This window comes from Nicotiana tabacum, chromosome 6 (assembly GCF_000715075.1).
Source record: "Nicotiana tabacum cultivar K326 chromosome 6, ASM71507v2, whole genome shotgun sequence".
Lineage (NCBI taxonomy): Eukaryota > Viridiplantae > Streptophyta > Magnoliopsida > Solanales > Solanaceae > Nicotiana > Nicotiana tabacum.
The window spans coordinates 204,048,421-204,070,144 of record NC_134085.1 but is presented as its reverse complement, the minus strand read 5'-3'; the positions used below and the strand labels follow the sequence as shown (position 1 = coordinate 204,070,144).

General features: G+C 35.4%; 2 protein-coding genes and 1 pseudogene across 2 annotated transcripts; 1 reads left to right on the top strand and 2 right to left on the bottom strand.

Annotated features, from left to right (window-relative positions):
- Nucleotides 1–1,041: 1,041 nt before the first annotated feature.
- On the top strand, nt 1,042–13,458 carry LOC107807203 (DExH-box ATP-dependent RNA helicase DExH3). Its single transcript, XM_016631539.2, has 19 exons — nt 1,042–1,675; nt 1,757–1,911; nt 2,006–2,093; nt 2,201–2,416; nt 3,485–3,580; nt 4,122–4,310; nt 4,400–4,559; nt 4,640–4,770; nt 5,916–6,083; nt 6,156–6,428; nt 7,251–7,445; nt 8,620–8,823; nt 9,338–9,407; nt 9,514–9,662; nt 10,714–11,019; nt 11,318–11,377; nt 11,486–11,638; nt 11,822–11,932; nt 12,147–13,458. The coding sequence occupies exons 1-19, from the start codon at nt 1,322–1,324 to the stop codon at nt 12,615–12,617; spliced, it is 3,549 nt and encodes a 1,182-aa protein (XP_016487025.2). The 5' UTR covers nt 1,042–1,321; the 3' UTR covers nt 12,618–13,458.
- Nucleotides 13,459–14,610: 1,152 nt separating this feature from the next.
- On the bottom strand, nt 14,611–16,876 carry LOC107807200 (alpha-1,3-arabinosyltransferase XAT2-like; annotated as a pseudogene).
- A 2,067-nt stretch (nt 16,877–18,943) lies between these two features.
- Nucleotides 18,944–21,501, bottom strand: LOC107807201 (alpha-1,3-arabinosyltransferase XAT3-like). The gene is made up of 3 exons (XM_016631536.2): nt 21,063–21,501; nt 20,876–20,962; nt 18,944–20,301 (listed from the first exon to the last, which is right to left on the bottom strand). Exons 1-3 carry the CDS (start codon nt 21,199–21,201, stop codon nt 19,124–19,126), a joined length of 1,404 nt encoding a protein of 467 aa, XP_016487022.1. The 5' UTR covers nt 21,202–21,501; the 3' UTR covers nt 18,944–19,123.
- Between the last annotated feature and the right edge of the window lie 223 nt (nt 21,502–21,724).

Sequence of the window (21,724 nt, the reverse complement as noted above, 5' to 3'; positions counted from 1 at the left end):
TATTCACATTCAATGTAAATTTATGTATCTTAATAGTATTACTTTGTTGTAGTAAACTAACAAATTGTGATACGAAGTTATATCATTAACATAGGTAAATGATAAAGCTTATATAAGCGCACTTATTTGAATTAGTGCATTGCTTACATGCATGTAAGTACTTTCCTTCTACATAATCTTGTGCAACTTTTTCTCGTTTCCCATCACCAGTATTATAGTGAAGATTTTTGTTAAGATGGTTGAATTTATGAATTTATGGTAAACAAAATAGTGTACTAATCAATCTCTAAAAATAAAAATACATAGCAAGAAGGCAAAAAAAATTATTTATTAGTACACTATACACTTCATGCAACTCGAAAACAAAAAGTATTATCCAAATGAAGTAAAACATCTATGCCTTTGCTTTGTTGCTCAACTTGAAAAAAAAAATTAGAATAACATGAGGTGGAGGTGTACACGAGTGCTACGACACTCTTACTCTGTCGTATTTTGACATGTATATTCTTATTTTTGCATTATAACGAACTATATTTATGTATTAATACAAAAATCAAATTATAATTCTAGATATTAACCTATAACATTTTTCTCCATGATCAGGGAACTAGTTATCTGAGATTATAATGATTGGATTATAATATAAGAATTAAATAGTGACAGAATTATTTAGTGGATATATATTAGGAGATGTTTGGTTCATTGGACTAAAAAATGAGATACATAGGGCATAATATAAAATATGTGGTTGACGTATACTAAATAAGTTGGAGGGAAAGTAATATAGGTATTATCATTCCACCCTCAACGTGGGATAAAATAATACTATAATTATAATATAAATTAGTTATAAGATTGCTAATTCAAATGTTCAAAAAAACATGAAATAAAATAATCCTGCCAATCAAACGATTCCTTAACTCATAAATCAAACGTGCTATGCAAGTAAGTCTTTACCTTTTATCATTTACCAATCCTCCAAGGGTCAAGCCATATCTTTAAAGATGTAAATTAAACGAAACTTCAAACCCTAAACCCCTCGAGGAATACAGAGAGGTCAAGCGACATATTTTCTTTCTACAGGGGCCAAACCGACAATTAACCCGAAAGAAGAAAAACATAGTAAAGTAGTAAATGGTAGTTGTACAAATAATATTTGGTCGATGCTGCTCAGCTGCGGCACGCCATTGGTTCTGTGACTACTATGCAACCACCTCTTACCCATTCCTCATTTTCATCTCCCTCCTTAAACCCTAACCACAAAATTACAAAAATGGTTTCCCTGAAAAAGTCTTCAACTTAATTTTTAGGCATAATCACCATGCCCATGCCCATGCCTTACTCTAACCTTATTCAAAACTGCCTCAAGGTGAGGCTCAAAGCCACCCAATTCCTCACCACTATGTCTTCCACTACCACCACTTCTCTACAATTTTGTTTCCACTTTAACACAGCCCCTCTTCTTCACTGCCCGTCACAAATTAGATTCATTTGCTCCGCCAAGGGCTCTTCTAATTCGTCTGTTGTATTAAGGCGGAAAAGAAATGGTTCATCATCTTCTTCTTTTTCTTTTCCGTATCTTTATCAGCAGAATTTAGGGTATGGTCGTTTTGCTTATGATGAGTATGAGTCTGAGTCCGAGTCTGATCGTGAAACTGAGTCGTCTAAGCAACTGGTAAGTGTCTAATAAAATTAGGGACTTTTTATTTTTCAGCTTATACGATTCTTCTCACTTTTCGTTTGTTATCAACTCTAGTGTGATGGAACCCTTCATAATATTGAAGAATGGAGGTGGAAGCTAAACATGTTAATGCGCAAAAAAGATGACCAAGAAGTGATCTCAAGGGAGAAAAAGGACCGTCGGGATTTTGAGCATATATCAGCTCTGGCAACTAGAATGGGTTTGCATTGGTATATCAAATTTCTTTAACATTTACATATGTGATGTGATGTTCTTTTTATGTTCACTTTGTTGTGAGTTTATTCGGTATATATTTTGATGCAGCCGCCAGTATGAAAAAGCAGTTGTGTTTAGCAAAGTCCCATTGCCGAATTATAGGCCGGATTTGGATGCTAAGCGTCCACAGAGAGAGGTAAATAAGTGTTAACATGAAGTTTTTTATCTGGCTATATGTGCTTTATGCTTCATTCTTTTTTCCAGTATGTTCTTCAATTAATGCATCTCGCATTGATATTTTAGGTAGTATTGCCTTATGGATTACAAAACAGGGTAGACGATCTTCTTAAAGCACATCTTTCTAAAAAGTCCGGAAACAAGGAAAACTTTGCACATAATGCTTCTCCCAATGATAAAGAGTTTTATGAGAATGAGAAGCCATTTGCACGAAATGTTGTTGCAGAGCAAATTCTCAGGCGAAGGAGCTTGGAGATGCGTAACAGACAAGAAGATTGGAAGGTTATATTCTATCTTTTGCCAGATTGTTGCAAATAACACATGTTTCATTTTCTAGACTTTTTATTTGTTTCATGTTGTTATCCGTATGTTGTTCAGACCTTATTTCTCCTCTATCATCTGGGCCACGTTAGGCTGCTGTCTTCTTCTCTCTCTTCAAAATGTTTTGTATCTTGTAACCTGAGAAATATGGATGCTGTTCACAAAGAATGTGTAATGGCTTGGCACTTTAGCAGAGCCCAACAAGGTGAAGCATCACATAATAGAGTACAAGTTTTCAAGTACTAAATATTTTAGGGATAGTTGTGATCATCTTGTCAAATTAACTTACTGCTTGTTGGAGGTTGAATTACTCAACACAATCGTGAGCCATTTAGAGTGGCTTAGGGGCCGGGACCTGTTCTTCCAGTGCTGCGTTCATGTTATACTATTTGCATTCCTTGGTTTTGCACTTGCACTCATTACATACGTTTATGATATTCATTCTTAATTCTGTATTTGGGAGTGGGAAGTTCAAGATATCTAATGACTATTTTTGTATTCTGCATGTGGACTTTGTAAATATGTCCCATTTTGGTCGAGCTCTACATGCTCAATGTGATTCCCTGGATTTTTCCTTTTCTTTTCATTCCTACAAGTAAAAAAGAAATGCAAATTAACTTGTTACTTATCACACAAACAAATAAAAAAGTTGAAATGCATAATAACCAAACTGTGAACAGCTATTGCAGTAACTTTTGTACTATAAATTTAGTGCACAAGATGATGGATAGCCAATATGTTTTCTTCTTAAACAGAACAAATTAACTAATTAAGTTCATGTGTAATTTAAAAATCAATTTTACATTTGTCTTTGTCAAAAGTTTTAGAAATTATATTCTAAGTTTTTAGATGGTATAGTGGGTAGTGGTGGATTGATGGAACTTGCTCTGTAGTTCTCAGTAATGTACACACAGAATTTTTGCAAAAGGTAACTATCAAGTTGCCTCTTGATTGCGTACTGCAATACAACAACTCATCTCTATGCAGTACCCTAAACATCAGTTTTGACTGACAGCCATCTTTCTGTAGGGATCTCCAGAAGGCCAGAAGATGCAAGAAATTCGAAGAAATCTCCCAGCATATAAAGAGAGAGAGACATTGCTTAGAGCTATTTCTGAGAATCAGGTTTATATGCAGTTCTGTCAAATAATTCAATTGTATGGCTTTGCTGTTGCTATGTATGTAGGTTGAATAACAGTAGGTATTCCTTCCAAGGCTTCTTATTTGACTTGATTTAGATTTTCACTTTCAATTTTGATTGACCAATGAATCCATCGCAAGTAAGCGCATTTGTGGGTTGCTTTATGCGGACGGTGTAGCATGGTGAAAATAGCACATCACGAAGTCCTCTTGATATATGGGCCCTAACCTGCATATCTGATAGTCCAGTTTTATCTTCTTCTTTTATTTGTTTTGTTGATAAAATAAGCTAATTTTATTAAGGCAAGTACCAAGGAGATACTGCCAACTAGTGCAGTGTTTATCTTTTATATATTAGTAAGAGTGAAAGAGTGATACTTTTATGTTAATGAATACTTTAATCCAATTGAGGCTTGCTTTCCTAGAATTAGGCTGGCAAAATGATTCATGTGAAGATACATTCTCAAAAAGAAGAAAAGAAAGTTCATTTGAAGAAGGGTCCTGACAGCAATTGGTTGTGGTGCAGGTGGTGGTCGTGTCTGGGGAAACTGGATGTGGTAAGACTACCCAATTGCCTCAGTACATTTTAGAAGCTGAGATTGAAGCTGCTCGTGGAGCTACTTGTAATATTATTTGTACTCAACCAAGGCGAATATCTGCTATGGCTGTGTCTGAAAGAGTTGCTGCAGAGCGTGGGGAGAGTCTGGGAGAATCTGTGAGTTTTTGGCTCTTGCTATTTCTTCTGTATGTGTTTATTGGGTATATAAAATGTTTTTTCTTCTGGTTGTGTTCTCCAATTTGTAGGTGGGCTACAAGGTTCGGCTTGAGGGCATGAAAGGGAGGGATACACGCCTCTTATTTTGCACCACTGGCATTCTTCTAAGGAGATTACTGGTTGATAGAAATTTGGGAGGTGTCACTCACGTTATTGTAGATGAGATTCATGAACGGGGAATGAATGAAGGTATCTGCCCACCTGGCAATGTTGCAGTTTTTTAAACTCTTGTACTTCAAGTTGCTTACTAGAGTTGTCTTTCCTTTCAGATTTCCTATTGATTGTCCTTAAAGATCTCCTTCCCCGTCGACCGGAATTGAGGCTGATCTTGATGAGTGCTACTCTTAACGCTGAGCTCTTCTCTTCCTATTTTGGCGGCGCTCCAATGATCCATATTCCTGTAAGTCGAAGGTTTATTACATTTTCTACCATGATGTAGGCTTTAAATCATGTGATACCCGTCCAAATACTGACATCCGGATACCTCCTTCATGACCAAAAAGTAAAGGGAGGGAGGGAGAGGGAGGATTGGTTTGACATACTATGCTACAGGAAATTAGCTGCCATAGTTAAAAAAGATTCTATGGAACAGTTGGGCTTGGGCATTGGGCATTGGGCTTTAGATGCTCAATATATAACATGAGAGTTGTACAAATGCGGATATTAAGATAAATGTCGGCCATGCACAATTGGACAAGAATAGAAATTATCGTTTCCAACAGAGCGCGCATGTGCACACCTGGAGTTTCAAATGACAAAAGGTTGCTTAAGATTGGTTATGTCATGCGTAGAGCTCCAGATGCTCTAATCAGTTGATGTGACAATATGATGTAATGTGATAAAAAGAGATAGATAGACGTAAAATTATATAAAAGGAAGTTGTATCCTAAAACCTAGGATCCGTCGGGGTCAATGTGGACTTAACTAAAATAAAACGTGATGGAAATAAATGATTTATATAAGTGATACAGTCTAGTTGGAACTGAGATCTTACTGTTATTGATGGTATTAGGAAATTTTTATTCTAATTAGAGACTTTTATGCTTGTCGAGTGGTAAATATGAAATTTAGAGAAGCTCTATTTTGTGGAACCACTAATTTGCCTAAAATACAAAGTGCTTACTATTGGAATAAATTGGACTTGAATATAGTAGAAGTACCTTTGACACTTGCTTGGTGTTTGGTAATACAAATTTTGGTTTATCAAAAAAAAACGAAAAAGAAATGAAAGAAGAGTTATATAACTGACTTCAACTAATCTCAGGTAGAAGCTTAGTTGATAGCTTGATTGATTCTTAAAACAAAAATGGAATGGAGTAGTGGCACTCAGTTTTAACATATATCTCTTTGTTTATGGTCATTCAGGTCACTATATCCATGGTTTATTTTAGACTTTTACATTTCAGCAATACCATAGAAATCATTTGGATTTTCCATGGCCAAAGGCTTATAACATAAGCATCATATTTGAGCTGCTCTAGAGTTCTTGATCTTCCTAGAATGCTTTTTCTTGGGGGGGCTAAAATCTCTCTTTGCTCTCATCAGGGTTTTACTTATCCAGTCCGAAGTCATTTTCTGGAAAATATTTTGGAAATAACTAGATATCGGTTAACTCCATATAATCAAATTGATAATTATGGTCAAGACAAGATGTGGAAAATGCAGAAGCAGACTGATAGGAAGAGGAAGACTCAAATTGCTTCAGCTGTTGAGGTATAGAATCTCTATGATGTTATCATGGGCTCTGTATGATAGTTTTTGTTTGACACTTAAGCTTTGAAACAGGAATCACTAGAAGCAGCTGATTTTGGGCAGTTTAATCCTCGTACTCGGGATTCACTATCCTGTTGGAATCCTGATTCAATAGGTTTCAACCTAATTGAGCATGTGCTTTGCCACATATGTAAAAACGAAAGGCCAGGTGCTGTGTTGGTTTTCATGACAGGTTGGGATGACATTAATGCTTTGAAGGATCAGCTGCAGGCTCATCCTCTATTGGGAGATCCAAGCAGAGTATTGCTGCTTGCATGCCATGGTTCCATGGCCAGTGCGGAGCAGGTATAGCCAAGTTGGAAGTGTTACCTTTTATCTTCCTTTCCCATAGTTGTCGTTTCGTTTCTATATTCTTTTAACTTTTTTAGAGAATCAGTATTGTAGAAATTTGTGTATGCCTTTATGGAGGAATTTTGGTTATTCAAAGGCAGAATGTAATCTGCTGGGTCCTTCCAGTATCTTTTAAAAGCTATAACGTTTTTCAATTTAAAGGTGAAGTCACTGTATAAGATCTTTGTCCTATTGAGTAGTAAAATTAACCAGTCAAAAAAAAAAATGAAAATATATTAAGGTTTCAAGGAGCTTGTTTCTTTTATACTGTTTTAAGGAATTCTGTTTTGAATAGGTGATGATGCTTTTCTTTCTTATCTTTTCTTAAGAAATATTTAGTGAATTCTCTTTCTTTGATTTTAGGCCTGCAGAATGAATAGGTTGGTATTCTCATGATATCGCTGTTACTTCTTCATCAAAAAAGATATCACTGTTGCTTGAGTTGAGTTTCATCCTAGCACGGAAGACATGTTTTATGACAAAAAGCATTAATTAACAATTATAAGGGTATTGATCAGGTGCCGATAGGTTCTTTCTTACCTTCCATTTTAAAACTCATCTAAAATAATCATGGAAGAAGGATAGGTTGGTAGCCTTGAGAGCTAGAGGAGTAGATTGAGTTTCATCCCTGCACAGTTGGGAGCTTTAAAATCTAGTCAAGATCATGAATTTCTGATTAAGTAAATTTTTTGATAACTTAAATCTGTTTGCTATTCTCATTTCATTTATATATTGTTGTACCCTTTTAACTTTTGATCTCTACTCGCTTGCAAACAGAAATTGATTTTTGATAAGCCAGAAGATGGAATAAGGAAAATTGTATTAGCTACCAATATGGCTGAAACAAGTATCACCATCAATGATGTGGTTTTTGTGGTCGACTGTGGAAAGGCAAAAGAGACATCTTATGATGCACTCAACAACACTCCATGTTTGCTTCCTTCTTGGATTTCAAAAGCTTCTGCTCGTCAAGTAAGATATATATAATCTACCTGCTTCAGCCTTTGCAATACTTAAAAATAATAATGCATTTTGACGCATGGATCCACATACTCCCCCTAGCTTTTTAGTGTTCTTGAATTATTTAATTACGTGGAGTGCAAGGTTAGCGCTGAGTCGAGGGAAGTAGGTAGGGACGTGAGGCTTGGAGCACAAGTCATCCCCAAGAGAGATAGCTTCAAGTACCTTGGGTCGACGGAGAGATTGACGAGGACGTCACTCACCGTATAGGGGCGGGCTGGATGAAATGGAGGCTTGCATCTGGAATCTTGTGTGACAAGAAAGTGCCACCGATACTCAAAGGTAAGTTTTATAGAGCTGTGGTTAGACCGGCCATGTTGTATGGGGTAGAGTGTTGGCCGGTTAAAAACTCCCATATCCAGAGGATGAAAGTAGCAGAGATGAGGATGCAAAGGTGGATGTGCGGGCACATTAGGATAGACAAGATTAGGAATGAAGATATTCGGAAGAAGGTGGGCGTGGCCCCCTGTGGATGACAAGATGCGGGAAGCGAGACTCAGATGGTTCGGGCACGTGCGGAGGAGAAGCCTTGATGCTCCAGTGAGGAGGTGTGAGCGGTTGGCCGTGGTGGGTACAAGAAGAGGTAGAGGGAGGCCAAAGAAGTATTGGGGAGAGGTGATCAGGCAGGACATGGTACGACTGTTAGATTTTCGAGGACATGGCCCTTGATAGGAAGGTCTGGAGGTCAAGCATTAGGGTTGTAGGTTAGGGAGTAGTAGAACTTTCCTTACTTCATACCGGGGGTGAGGCGGGGTTGGATATTGAGCTTAAATGGCTTGCAGTTTATGTTGAATCCACATTATCCTTGCTATTTATCTTAGCCCTGGGCATTAGATACTGGTTACAGTTATTGCATGTCATTTATCTTTTGGTTGTTATGCTTCTGTTACTATTACGGTTTCTTCTGGAGTTACTAATGAATTGTCTTTTCCTGTTTTTATTTCCGTCTTTCTGAGTCGAGGGTCTATCGGAAACAGCCTCTCTGCCCTATCAGGGTAGGGGTAAGGTCTGCGTACACATTACCCTCCCCAGACCTCACTTTGTGGGATTTTACTGGGTAGTTATTGTTGTTGTTGTTGTTGCGGTGGAATCTACATAATAAGTGAATGTCCATTTGACTTTCCAGAGAAGAGGAAGAGCTGGCCGTGTTCAACCTGGGGAGTGTTATCATCTCTATCCTAGATGTGTATTTGAAGCTTTTGCAGATTATCAACTGCCGGAGCTTCTGAGAACACCATTACAATCCCTATGTTTGCAGATTAAAAGCTTACAACTTGGAAGTATTTCAGAATTTCTATCTAAGGCATTGCAGCCACCAGAACCACTATCTGTAAGTTGAGGTGGACTCTTTCACCCAGTTTGTTGAATATGTGTGGTTGTTTGTGACAGTGGAAGTTGAAAATGAGGGCAAGTAAAATGGGGGGAAATTGTTTAGATTGTCTTTGAGGGGTGGAGATAATCAGGAGGGATGTTATGTTATATTTGATGAACTTGCTACATTCCAGTTCAAATTTTCCAATGCCTTAAATGGATGGTGACACTGAACAACTTAATATGTGCATATGGCATCATTTCTGAGCGTTAGACTGGTTAACCACTGAACTTTCTTTATTTTTACATTCTGCTCATGAAAACACGTCGAGGTAGAGGCATGTACATCCTATTAGGTGAAGAATATGTTATGTCTGACTTTCTTTCAACCAAACCTGGATTTAAGTTGTCTGGTAGATATACTTCTTTGTTTGACAATTCTGGCTCCTTGACTTTATTGTTGATGGACATATATCTTTATTGCTTTGTGGTTAATTTGATTTTTTTATGTATTTGCAAATATTGTTTTGCAGGTTCAAAATGCTGTTGAGTTTCTGAAGACAATAGGGGCTCTAGATGAGAATGAAAATCTGACAGTACTTGGTAAAAGCATAGCTGATTTTTCTTAATCTCTCAGCAATTTCTCCATAGTCTTCTTCATCTTTTTTTTGGGGGGAAAAGAAAACTTGACTTCTGGATTTTCTTGTAGGACAACACTTATCAATGCTTCCAGTTGAACCAAAACTGGGAAAAATGATAATATTAGGTGCAGTATTCAACTGCCTGGATCCAATTATGACAGTTGTTGCTGGTTTAAGTGTTAGAGACCCATTTTTAATGCCATTTGACAAAAAAGATGTAAGTTAATATTCTCTGATTTATTGATGAGAACTTACCATCTTCTTCTTGTTTCTTAGAGCGACTCAACTAATGTCTTAAACATGTGAACATATTCTGTCCTTTTCTCACAGTAGTACATTTATCTCTTTCTTTACTTGAGGAATATCTGTGCGTTGTTTCTATGAGCAACAGATTTAATACGTTTTATGTGCATGCTTCTCAAAAGTTGCTTCTGTTTCCCTTTATGCCAGATATTCAGTTGCATATGTTCCAAGTTTGGGGACTGTAAAATGTAAAGTCGCTCCCTTTCTTTTACAGCATCAGTGCAAGGGAATAATGGTCTATCACCTAACTACTTGCCAACATTTCCCAGTTGGTTATGGGGACTGTAAAATGTAAATGAACTTATTTTCTTTAACACCATTAGTGCTTAGGAATAGGGGTCTTTGCTACTGCAATGTGCAAAATACAAAACACTAAGTTGTTCTTCATAAAAAAAAAACAACACTTGGTTGACAATATAGTTTTACCTTGTAAATTTGACAACAAGGGTGTGTGCTGAATCTAGCTGCGAAATTTAAACAATATTCTAAAAGGAAAAGTTGGTCTTGTGAAGATGTGATAGGGGGAAGGGCCTATCATGAACTGACTGCACTCTTACTCATGCGAGTTTTGGTAGTTTAAGGACATCGGCATATCGAGTTATAAGCAGTAGCTTGGGAAGTTTCCACAAGTCCAATGGATTTTGGAAAGAAACTATTTCAGTTGCATGATTCTTTATATTATCCCAAACTTGCTAAAGTGTACTTTTCTCCTTTGCACTTCCTTTATCCTAGTGCTTGGAAACGATGTTGGAACTGAGATCTTTTTCCTCATTTGTGGAACCTCTTTAATTAGCCGTTGGTCACCTAGTGTTCCCTATAGCGCTTTGTCTCTTTCCCTTGAGGAACATGCATACTGTTTTTGAAATATATTTTCTGCAGCTGGCTGAGTATGTATAATATTTTTGAAATATACTTTTTGCAGCTGGCTGAGTATGTATAATTTTTGTGAAATATATTTTCTGCAGCTGGCTGAGTCTGCCAAAGCCCAGTTTTCTGCTCGTGACTTCAGTGATCATCTTGCTCTTGTTCGGGCTTATGATGGCTGGAGAAACGCTGAGAGGCAGCAATCTGGTTATGAGTACTGTTGGAAAAATTTCCTTTCTGCGCAAACTCTCAAAGCGATGGACTCCCTTCGAAAGCAATTTTTGCATCTGCTTAAGGAAATTGGTCTAGTTGATAGCTTTCAGAGTTGTAATGCCTGGAGTAATGATGAACATCTTGTTCGAGCAATTATATGTGGCGGGTTATTCCCTGGCATATGCTCTGTTGTGGTGAGTTATGCTCTTTGATTTAACAACCCTTCTTACTCTTGATGATTGAGGTTAGCGCTTCATCTGGTATTTACTCGAAGTAGAAGTTGGCTTGTACATGATACTGATTCCTAAAATTTTTCGCTCTCTCTCACTGCACGCATGGTTGCACTTCCATCTTTGTAAAGTTTTTTCAATAAAAAGTTGGGTGAGTGTTGAGTTAGGATTGAGTGGTTTTCCTATGTATTTATCAGAATCTCATGGCGACCCGTCATTCCTGTATCTTTGAGTGCTAATTGAACATATATTTTACTGACAGAACAAGGAGAGGTCAATCTCATTGAAAACAATGGAGGATGGTGGAGTCCTTTTGTACTCTGTAAGCTTCATAGTATAATTAGTGTTATTTAAATTGTGACACATTTCATGTAATTTCCAAAGGAAAAGTTCCCATTTTTTAAATAATGCTTTTCCTTTTTCCACTTAGAATTCTGTTAATGCCCAAGAGCTGCAAATCCCATATCCATGGCTTGTCTTCAATGAAAAAGTTAAAGTGAATGCAGTATTCCTGCGTGATTCTACTGCTGTATCTGATTCTGTCCTACTCTTGTTTGGTGGAAGCATTTTTGGACGAGCTCTAGTAAGTTTCTTTCTTCTGACTTTACCTGCTCCCACCTCCACCCCCACCCCCCTTCCTGCAGGGAGGAGGCTGATTTCTTTTTTGTTTTACAGGGTTCATGTTGTCATGTTCTTGAATCCTCTCTATGAGTATCTCTACTAATTAGTGTTTGGTTTTCCCTTAATTACTCCTTTCTCTTGGTAGGATGGATACTTGATGATGCTTGGAGGGTACTTGGAGTTTTTCATGAGCCCCTCACTGGCAAATACTTATTTAAGCTTGAAGAGGGAGCTTAATGAACTTGTCCACAAGAAAGTATGTATATGTCGCCATCTTTGTTTGTGCCATCTTCTTTTTGAGTTTTCCATTGTTGCCGTTTCTGTAGTGTTGCTCCTGTCAACTGTGTGACTGATGGTATCGACTATTTGCTCGCATAGCTCGTATCACATGCATTCTTCAGAAAGCATATTATAAGTGGGTGCATATGACAAATCCTTCTTTCTCGCCTGATGTTTGTTTTTTCTGGCAGCTTTTGGACCGTAATTTTGATGTAGGCAGTCATGGTGAGCTATTAGAAGCTGTTAGATTGCTGGTGTCGGAGGATCACTGTGAAGGTAAGTTTGTCTTTGGTCGTAAACCGTCCCCAAAGAAGTCCGCAAAGGAGTTGCAAAAAAGCATCAGTTCAACAAAGGGCACTGGTGGTGAAAATCCGAAGTCTCATCTCCAGACATTGCTTGCTCGGGCTGGTCACCAATCACCCAATTACAAGACTACTCAACTAAAAAATAATAAGTTCCGCTCCACTGTAATATTCAATGGGTTGAACTTTGTTGGTCAGCCTTGTGGTAGTAAGAAGGACGCTGAAAAAGATGCAGCTGCTGAAGCTCTGCAGTGGTTGACTGGTGAGACACAGTCGTCTTCTAAGGCTGTTGAACACATGTCAGCACTTTTGAAGAAAAGCAAGAGTAAAAAGCAACTTCATAGTACGAAATGGAGGTAATTGTCTTGGGTCACTAACCTGACAGTCCCGCGAATGAAGAGGTCCTTGCTGGCATTATATTTCTTGGTCGAATAGAGACCGAGTATCTTTTGGCCAAGAAGATGCAGCTTGAAGGGTGTATATAATCATGTCTTATTGGACCTTCATTTTTGAAGAGGGTTGCTGAAAATCTTCGAGGAAGCTAGTGGATTTATGCATTGGCAATGTGAGAGGAATGTGTCAATACGGCAACTTCCTATTTGGTGATACGATTAAAAATATTCACTGCACTATGTGGTCAACATGATGTCTGTATTCTCTATCCAACACACCTGCCCTAAAGGCTAGTCATTATCAAGTAAGAGTTTGGCCCAATTGATCTCTTCTTTCCCCGAGAAGAGGAACGCCACCTAGTTTAGATGGCAGATGTGCAATGACCTGAACGATCAGCCCAGCCTCGGAGTACAGAGGGTACACACTAATATTTATTCCTTGTATGTCTCTGCTTCTCATTCATTATAACTCATGAGGAAGGTTCTGTTGGAGGAAATGGAGAGTTATACACCAAATACAGAGTTGTATTACAGAGACTTGTGAATGATCATATATAGAATCCCATGTCTAAGAAAGTATTTGCTTTCTTATTCTCAATAATGATTACAGTTCGATGGTGCATCTCCAGTTTCACTGAGATGCACCATCGCTGGGGGTCCTTTTGGAGTTTTGGGTGCAGATTTGTCAAAAGTGTTCCCTGTGACTCTGTACAACAATCTGTAGATGCGGATACTATTATCTTTTTGCTGTAGGAGAAAGGGATTTGATTAATTATTTGGAATATATATTCAATGAATTATCTTAGCTACATGAGTTTTTATTGCTTTACTTTTCCGTTTGATGATATTTCTAAAAATATACACTTGCCAGCTATTCTTTTGAGGGCGGCTATACTATGTGAAAATCCCTTATTTTCATTGCTGATCGAATGTAAGGCCATTTGATAAGGTTGTGGCAACCTGATAAATAAATTAATTAAATAGGAGATCATGATATATATATCTACAAAAAGCGAAATTAGATGAAAAATGCTCAACTGAAAACACTATATGAGTCTATTTTCCTATTTTTTTACTTCTTCAATTTTTTTACTTCATTTTTGGGGGAGGCAAACTTCCTTCTTTTAGCAGTAATAACTTTTTGGCATTTTGAAATTGCAAAATTTTTAAGAAATATTAATAGGCGTTTGGACATGAATTCCAAAAAAAAAATTCAAATTTGGAATTTCACTAAAATTTGAATTGAAGATGAAGTTGTGTTTGGTTAAAATTTTTGCAAAATATTTGGATGTCTTTTTTCAAAATCATGAAACATGATTTATACCTCACAACTTGTAAAAAAATATCAAAACCACCCCAATTTGATTATCCTACTTGAAATAAACAATCAAACATGCTATTGTTTAACTGTTATCATATTCTGTTTTACTGCAATACACAGAAGATGCAAAATCAATATCACATTTTCTAACTTAGTCCGCTTCCCACTGCTATTACCACTGTTATCAAACATGTAGGTTAATAATTGATGGGGTCATTTTATAAATTTTAAAAGTATAGGGTAAATTTGTAAAATTAAAAACTAGCAAATTCTCATTTTCCATTGAAGAACTGGTAAGAATCAATTTTTCAAATTTGAAAATGCATTTTCAAGTGAAATTGGAAAAATTAACAAGATTTTGATAACCAAACATTATTTTCAAAAAAAAAAATTTGGAAAAAAGGAAAAATTTTGTATGTCCAAACGGGCTCAAATATGATTGGAATTGACATACTACTCCACCAAATTAAAGTTGGCCAATTTTTTGCAAGGAGAATATACTTCATATTAACAAGTCAATGACTATTTTCCCTTCTCGTTAGCTTACATAATTGACTTCAACTACATGTCATCTAGATTTAGCCTCGTTGAAAAGCAGAATGAAACCGAAAATTTTGCTAGACTATCTAAGCTGAACCAAAGAAAAAAAAAGAAAACTGAAATAAGAGTAAATCGAATGAAGGTTGTCCTGTACTTGTGCCTTTGTTTATTAAAGAATTCCCAAAAAAATCAACTCTGCAAAAGCTCAAATGCTTTCCAAAGAGTTCCTCTAAACCTATTTACATCAATTTTTACATCTTGTTGATCTAAATAAATCTTCCTATATTTAACCCATCCTTTAGGAGAAATCAGATTACCAGGAGGATCCTTTAACACATGATGTTCAACTGGATATTGTTGAATTAAAGAACTCTCATTTACACTAATCTTGTAATCCAAATACTTCAAATTCATGTCCAAAGCTGGAATTCCAAAGTCCACTTTAGACACCCATTCCATTCCTAACCCCACAATTTGTATAACAACTGCTTTTTCTGGCAAAAATACCATATTAGTCAATCCCGCACCATGCACTCCCATTAATACATCAAATGAGTTCACTTTTTTTGCAACTTTAGCCAGATTTTCTCCTGTTTCTTCAACAACTACGTCGAATCCAATATTTCTAGCCATTGTAGCAATCTCATCCACATTAGTAAAACGCCTCGTTTTACTTCTTGAAATGATAAGAAGTCGCGGTTTAACCTTTCTTCCTTGATCAGCATTCTTTTTCAACTTCACCGCGGATTTTCTTTTTAAGGAATATGTATTTTTGAGGAATTTTGTGAAGTCACTCATAGAATAAGGAGATTCTGAAGTGTTAATGCTGAATTCTTTGTTGGCTTTTAAGCCAATAATCATACTTGGAAAACAAAGTACTTCTTTTTCCTTGTCAATATCAATAATCTCATACTTTGATAATCTTTGTAACACTGGTTTGTACTTGTTAATCCACCACGACCTCATGTTAGTAATCAGAAACTGAACTTCATTGTTGAAATATCGCGAAGTTTGGAATAATGGAATTAACACATCAGTAAAATCATGGAAGTGATTTCCTGCATATCCTTTAGTTGAAAAAACAATAGCAGGAACTGTATAATTTCTACTGCAATTTGGAATTTCTTGAGAAATATTACTATAAACCTTTTTCACTGTTAAATTTGTGACACTGTCCATTGCTCTATTGTCACCTTTTCTAGCATATGGTCTTATACTCCAGGAGTTGTTCATTTCAGCTGATAATTTATCAGTTGAAACAAAATAAATAGTTGATGAATTTCCATGAATTCTTATATCACCATTCATTTCACAGATATCAGCTCTTGGATGTGTGACATTGCAAATTGTTTTTTCTTCTTTTATTTCAACATCTGAAATCAAATAGTTATGTGTATGGTAAGATATTAAACAAATGTAAACTTGGTTATTTGCAAAAAAAGAATTAAATGCTAGTATTAACTTGGTACTTACATGTTTTTTTGGGCTTATTACTGACTTCCTCTTTTATTGCTAGAATTTGAGGGTCACCACGAAGAGTTACCTTAACATTCACTGTCATACAAGGACATAACACTGTTAATAAGGGCAACTTTTAGTCCGTGGCTAAAATTATTTACATCCAATAGCCGCAAAAGTGTATAAAATTTGTATATTTTTTTTGTATATAACATACAAAAATTTATACAACAAAAATAATAGACTCTGTCTAATCCCACAAGTGGGGTCTGGAGAAGGTAGTTCGTACACAGGCCTTACCTCTACCTAGTAAGGTGAGAGACTGTTTTCGGTAAACCCTCAGCTCGGAAATATATCACATTATAATCCCCTATTTACATAAGAATTTAACTTATATCTACTGACAATATAATGTAATCTTTACAAGGTGAATGAAATTTAATCTTACATTAAACTTAATGTTTCAAGAGCTCATTATAAACGTTAAAAAAGTAATAAAACAACTAGTAAACAAGAGCCATGCATAAATAGAAAGTCATAATTGTTAACGAACACTTAGATTTTGACTACAAAGGAAATGGAGAGAAAAAAATTGCAATTCACTCTGAAAAGGAAAAGAGAAAATACAATCTCCTCTATATCAGCGTAAAGATTTCAAAATAAAATTACTAAAAAAGTAAATTATATGACTTACCAACTTTAAAATGACGAAATTCAGGCTTGAAGAGAATGCAAAAGGTGGCTGCTATGATAAAACAACTAACAAATGCTCCAAATCCTAATTTCTTCTGCTCATGTTTACTGAAACTCCTCGCAAAGAAACTATCGTACTTCATTTTGCTAAAAATTGTAATATAAAAAGAAAAAGCTTTGAAATGAAGAAGTGAGAAAATGCTAGTATTTGCAATTCTCAGAATATATAGAAGTCCAATATCTAAGTGACTAGCATGAAGTGCAGGAGGATTTAGAGTAATTGCTCTCCACGATTTGCATAATTTTAGGAGATTTTTGTGAATTAAAAATTATGTTGTTGTTCTCTTTGAAAGAGATATAAAGGTTGACTACTACTTAGATTAGATGAAGAATTTGTCAAAAAATTGTGTCCCTTTTAATAGCCATGTTTAGAGGAGTATTTAGAAAGGACGGCAACTTACCACTTTACCAAATCTACTTGTTAAGTAAATATCATTAAGACTTTGTCCATTTTTACCTTTTGGGTAATTATTAACAAAGTTTAACATGTATTTAATTTATTCAATTTAGGTAATTAGATTTGCATTCATATTCTTATTTGGATAGAAATTACTTGTTCACTATATTAAGAATAGCAAGAACTTATTAAATTTGCTTAACTGCTTCAGCATGAACAAGTGGGTTTTAATGCACGATACGAGTTTGGGTCATTATTTTCTCTTACTGGAGTTAAATTTCCATCTTTTTATTGCTCAAGTGTGAACAAGTGGGTTTTAATGGTTGCTTAAGTGCTATTTATTAATTAACCTAGAATGAGGTCTAACAATAAGTGCGTAAATTATGGAATGGATCAAATAAACTTATTCTCATAATTATGTTTGCAACTTTTTATTTTTTTTCCAAATTTTTTATTCCTTTTTACTATTTTCTCTACGTACACTAACGAACACTTAGAGAGTTAGAGTGATTAGTGAAAATTAAGAAGTCCAGATCTCCACATAAACTTCCTGAAGTAGTAGTTACATTGCTCTGTATTCAGTTCCTTTTAACTGGAATTTCGTTTTCCCATTCGTTTACAATTAGATGTATTTGTTTTGCAGAAATACAGAATAAGACTGCGTACGGTAGACCCGTATGGTTCGGCCTTTTCCCGGATCCCGCGCATATCGAGAACTTAGTGCACCGGACTGTCCTTAATATATTTGTCTAATCTTTAGAAATAAAGGCAAATCCCAACTATTTAAATCATGCAGATTGTAACTTGGGATATAATTGTATTTTCTCAAATCTTATAAAATAATGATGTATGCAAACCCATTTAAAAGATTGTTTTCAGCGAACCACTACTAGAAGCGTGTTTGTAATGCAAATGTCGGTTGTTAGCTGGATTGAGTTTGTCTTAGTTGAGTAAATTATGGATATATTTACATTACTAATAAATGCATAATTCTAACCAGCAAACAAATGATCTTAGCAATAGATAAAATTTTTAACTGTTGATATCAAGTTGATTTTTTTACTTTCTTTAGCTGTGTAGAATAAAAAGAAAAGAAAAAATTACTAAAGGAAAACAGTGGAATAATGTTGAATGATCCAAGTAAGTTGTTTGGTTTAAGAGTGTGACATTTTACCAATATTTTTCCTCTAAATATGGTGGAATGCACGTTTGGGAGGAAAAGTTGGGTACTTCTGGACTATAGACAAGTGTGGTGAAGAATCCAATTATAGTTTCTGAAATAATTCAACTTCTTTGGAGCAAAATAAATAAACATAATATTCGAGTGTGTGACGTCATTTTTTACCAGAATATTCCTTTGTGTTTTTTCTGAACATTTATTAAATCGTTCACATAAAAACAATCGTGCTAATTGATCAGGGCACAAGTCAATGTTAGGTCGCAGTAGCATATATAAGCTCCAGAAGATTTTAACAACTAATTTGGTTAATTATTCTTTTTTTTTGTCCCTTATACTTTCATCCTCTGCTATAATATACTATTTTTTATTATACTCTTTTATAATCTTTGTAATTATTTTTTCCTCTAATCCTCTTCACCGCTAAGGCTTCTATGTAACATCGCACATGATATTCATCAATTAAAACAAAATAAGGAATTAGCTAAATTATCATATATCTAAATTGATTCCTTTTAGCTGAATTTTTTTCAATATCACACTTGTCACGATTAATGTACCAGCTTCAGTTAATGTTACTAAACAATTAGGAGCAGTAAAATCAAATCTCTTCGTAATAACCTCATTTGCTCCGATATTTTCGGCTACTATAACAAAGTGTTTTCATTGATAACATATATTATAACATAACATTGAAATTTGGTTCCAACGATAACTTGATCTTTATAGTGAAGTATTGTTACAGACGATGACTGTTATAGAGAAGTCTTTACGCAAATGCCAATACGCAATGGGCAAAAATTGAAACATGTACACTATAATGCAAAATCAAGAAGTGGCTAGAAGCTGTTGAGCTTCTACCAAAGTGGACTTAAACCTTTTGATATCAACTTTTACATTCTGTTTATCCAAGTAAATTGATCTAAATGCATCCCATCCTTTCCTATAAAATGAAGATGGATTCTTGAAAATAATATGATCAAGTGGATATTGTTCAACCAAAGAACTCTCATTTACACCAATCTTATAATCCAAATACCTTATGTTCATTTCTCCTGCTGGATCTCCAAAATCACGTTTAGCCAAATTATCCATTGCTCCTAAAGGAACTAACTGAATTAAAACTGCATTATCTGGGAGAAAAACCATGTTTGTTAATCCAGCTCCATGCACTCCCAAAATAACATCACAAGAATTAACAGTTTGCGTGAATCTTGACAAATTTGTACTAAGGTTAGCCTCTGCTAGGACAACCTCGTATCCTAAATCTTCAGCCATTTTTCTAACTTCACCCTCATTTAATAAAATTCGCGATTTTTTCCTTGACATAATCATCAACCGTGGCCTTTTACCAACATCTTTGCTCAATTTAATGGCCTCGGCTCTCGTCAGAGAAAATGAACTCCTCAAGAAATGTCTGAAATCGCGCATTGACACCCCATTTGGGAATTTTGAGGAATCAATGCTGAATTCTTTGTGAGATTTAAGGCCAGTTACCATACTAGGAAAACAATGTACCTCGTTGTCATTGTCAATGTCAAGAATTTTGTGCTTAGACAACATATTGAGCAATGTCCTGTACTTACCTATCCACCAAGATTTGTAATCCGTGGCAAGAAAATGCACTTCTGAATTAAAATGTCGCGAATTTGAAAAGATTGGAATGAGTAAATCTGAGAAATCATGAAAATGGTTCCCTGAATATCCTCCAAGTGAAAATAAAACTGCTGGATAGCCATGATATATACTGCATTTTGGGATATTTTCGCCGTCGTCTACTAATTTTATTGACCAAGATTTAACTTTTGTCATTGCTCCTGCATTTCCTTTTCTTGGATAAGGTTGTATTGTCCATGAATTGTTCCCAATAGAGATGTTGAAATCATGTGACACAACGAAAACTGTTGAGGATTTTCCTTGGACTCTTATGTCTCCTTTAGTCTCACAGTAATCAGACAATGGTTCTAAGACATTACACATTGGCTTAGCATCCTTTTTCTCAGTTTCTGCAAAATGGTTTCATCGATCTAAATGTCAATATAAGAATTTGGGATTTCAAATTTCATGAGTTTCGTGTGATGAAAAATGAACCTTGATTCTAACTCAACATAAATAAGGAGATAACAGATAATCCCCGAATCCAATGTGGGATATTCTAACAAGCAGGGGCGTATCTAGGTTAAGGGGCGTGGGTTCACGTGAACCCATGCTCCTTTTCCTAAACCATGTATAACAATATTATATTTATTTAAAAATACTTAAATATATATATATATGTGCACCCATGGTCAACGACTCTTATGGTGCAATAATTATTGGGTGCATCTCTAGAAGTAAAATTGGCGGTTCAAATCTCACCCGGACGGTCTTGTATTTGATACGAAGTACAAATATATATGAGAAAATCACTCAAATTTCAAAAATAATACTCCTATAATTTTGAACTTATAATTTAAAAATGTGGTGGGTTCAAGGTAAGAAATTAAAATTAAACCCGTCAAATGTAAATTCTAAATCTACCTCTTCACAATAGTGCACCCATCCTCAAGAATTCTATAGGGTATTAGTATGTCGACTAACCTAATTTCTTGAGAAGGGTCGTGTCCTTGGTCACCAGCATATCTTCAGCAGCATTTATAGATAATTGTAAATTCATGGCATCACCATCTAGAAAAAAGAAGTGTAAAATCAGCTAAATGAAGCTATTAACAGAGGTAAAATTAGAATATTACTACTGGAAATGATGGCTAAAGTGCAGAGGACTTACTAACAGATAGAGGAGGCAAATGAGGCTTGAAAACCATGCAACTGCTAAACACAATAATCAAGATTACAATAAAAGCACCACACCCAAATGTTTTACGTTCATAGTTGCTAAAGCTCTTTGCCAGTATAGGATTATACATTTTTTTTCTTCTCTTAGTGAGAAAATGCAGCTACTGTCTCTACTTAATTTGGCTCAAAGAGTCAACAAATACACTAAAGAAAAGCTGATATAGTGCTATTATTTATACATCAATTCTCATGTCTACTTGAACTAGCTTGCTTAGTGAAGAATGATTATATTTTTTTGCATGAATTGGAAAAAGACACTGTTGGTTACAGGTAAGGCAATCATTTGTTTTTTAAAAAAATTAATATTTTGGTGACGTTTGTGTTTCATTGGGTATCAATTTCGTGCCATGATTTTCAGCTTCGAAAGGAACTTTTCAACTAAAGTTGTTATAAAATCACTTGGAAAATTTAAAGAGTCAACAGCCACTACAATTATAATAAGTAAATTAACTATAAATGCCTTACCATTAGTGTAAAACTGACAAATAATTTGGCTCATATTTGTCACCTTCCTTCCCCTAATAATAGTCAAAATTATTAGCTAGAACATGCACTTAGTAATAAGTAGTAGTAACACATACTAATATTTATTCT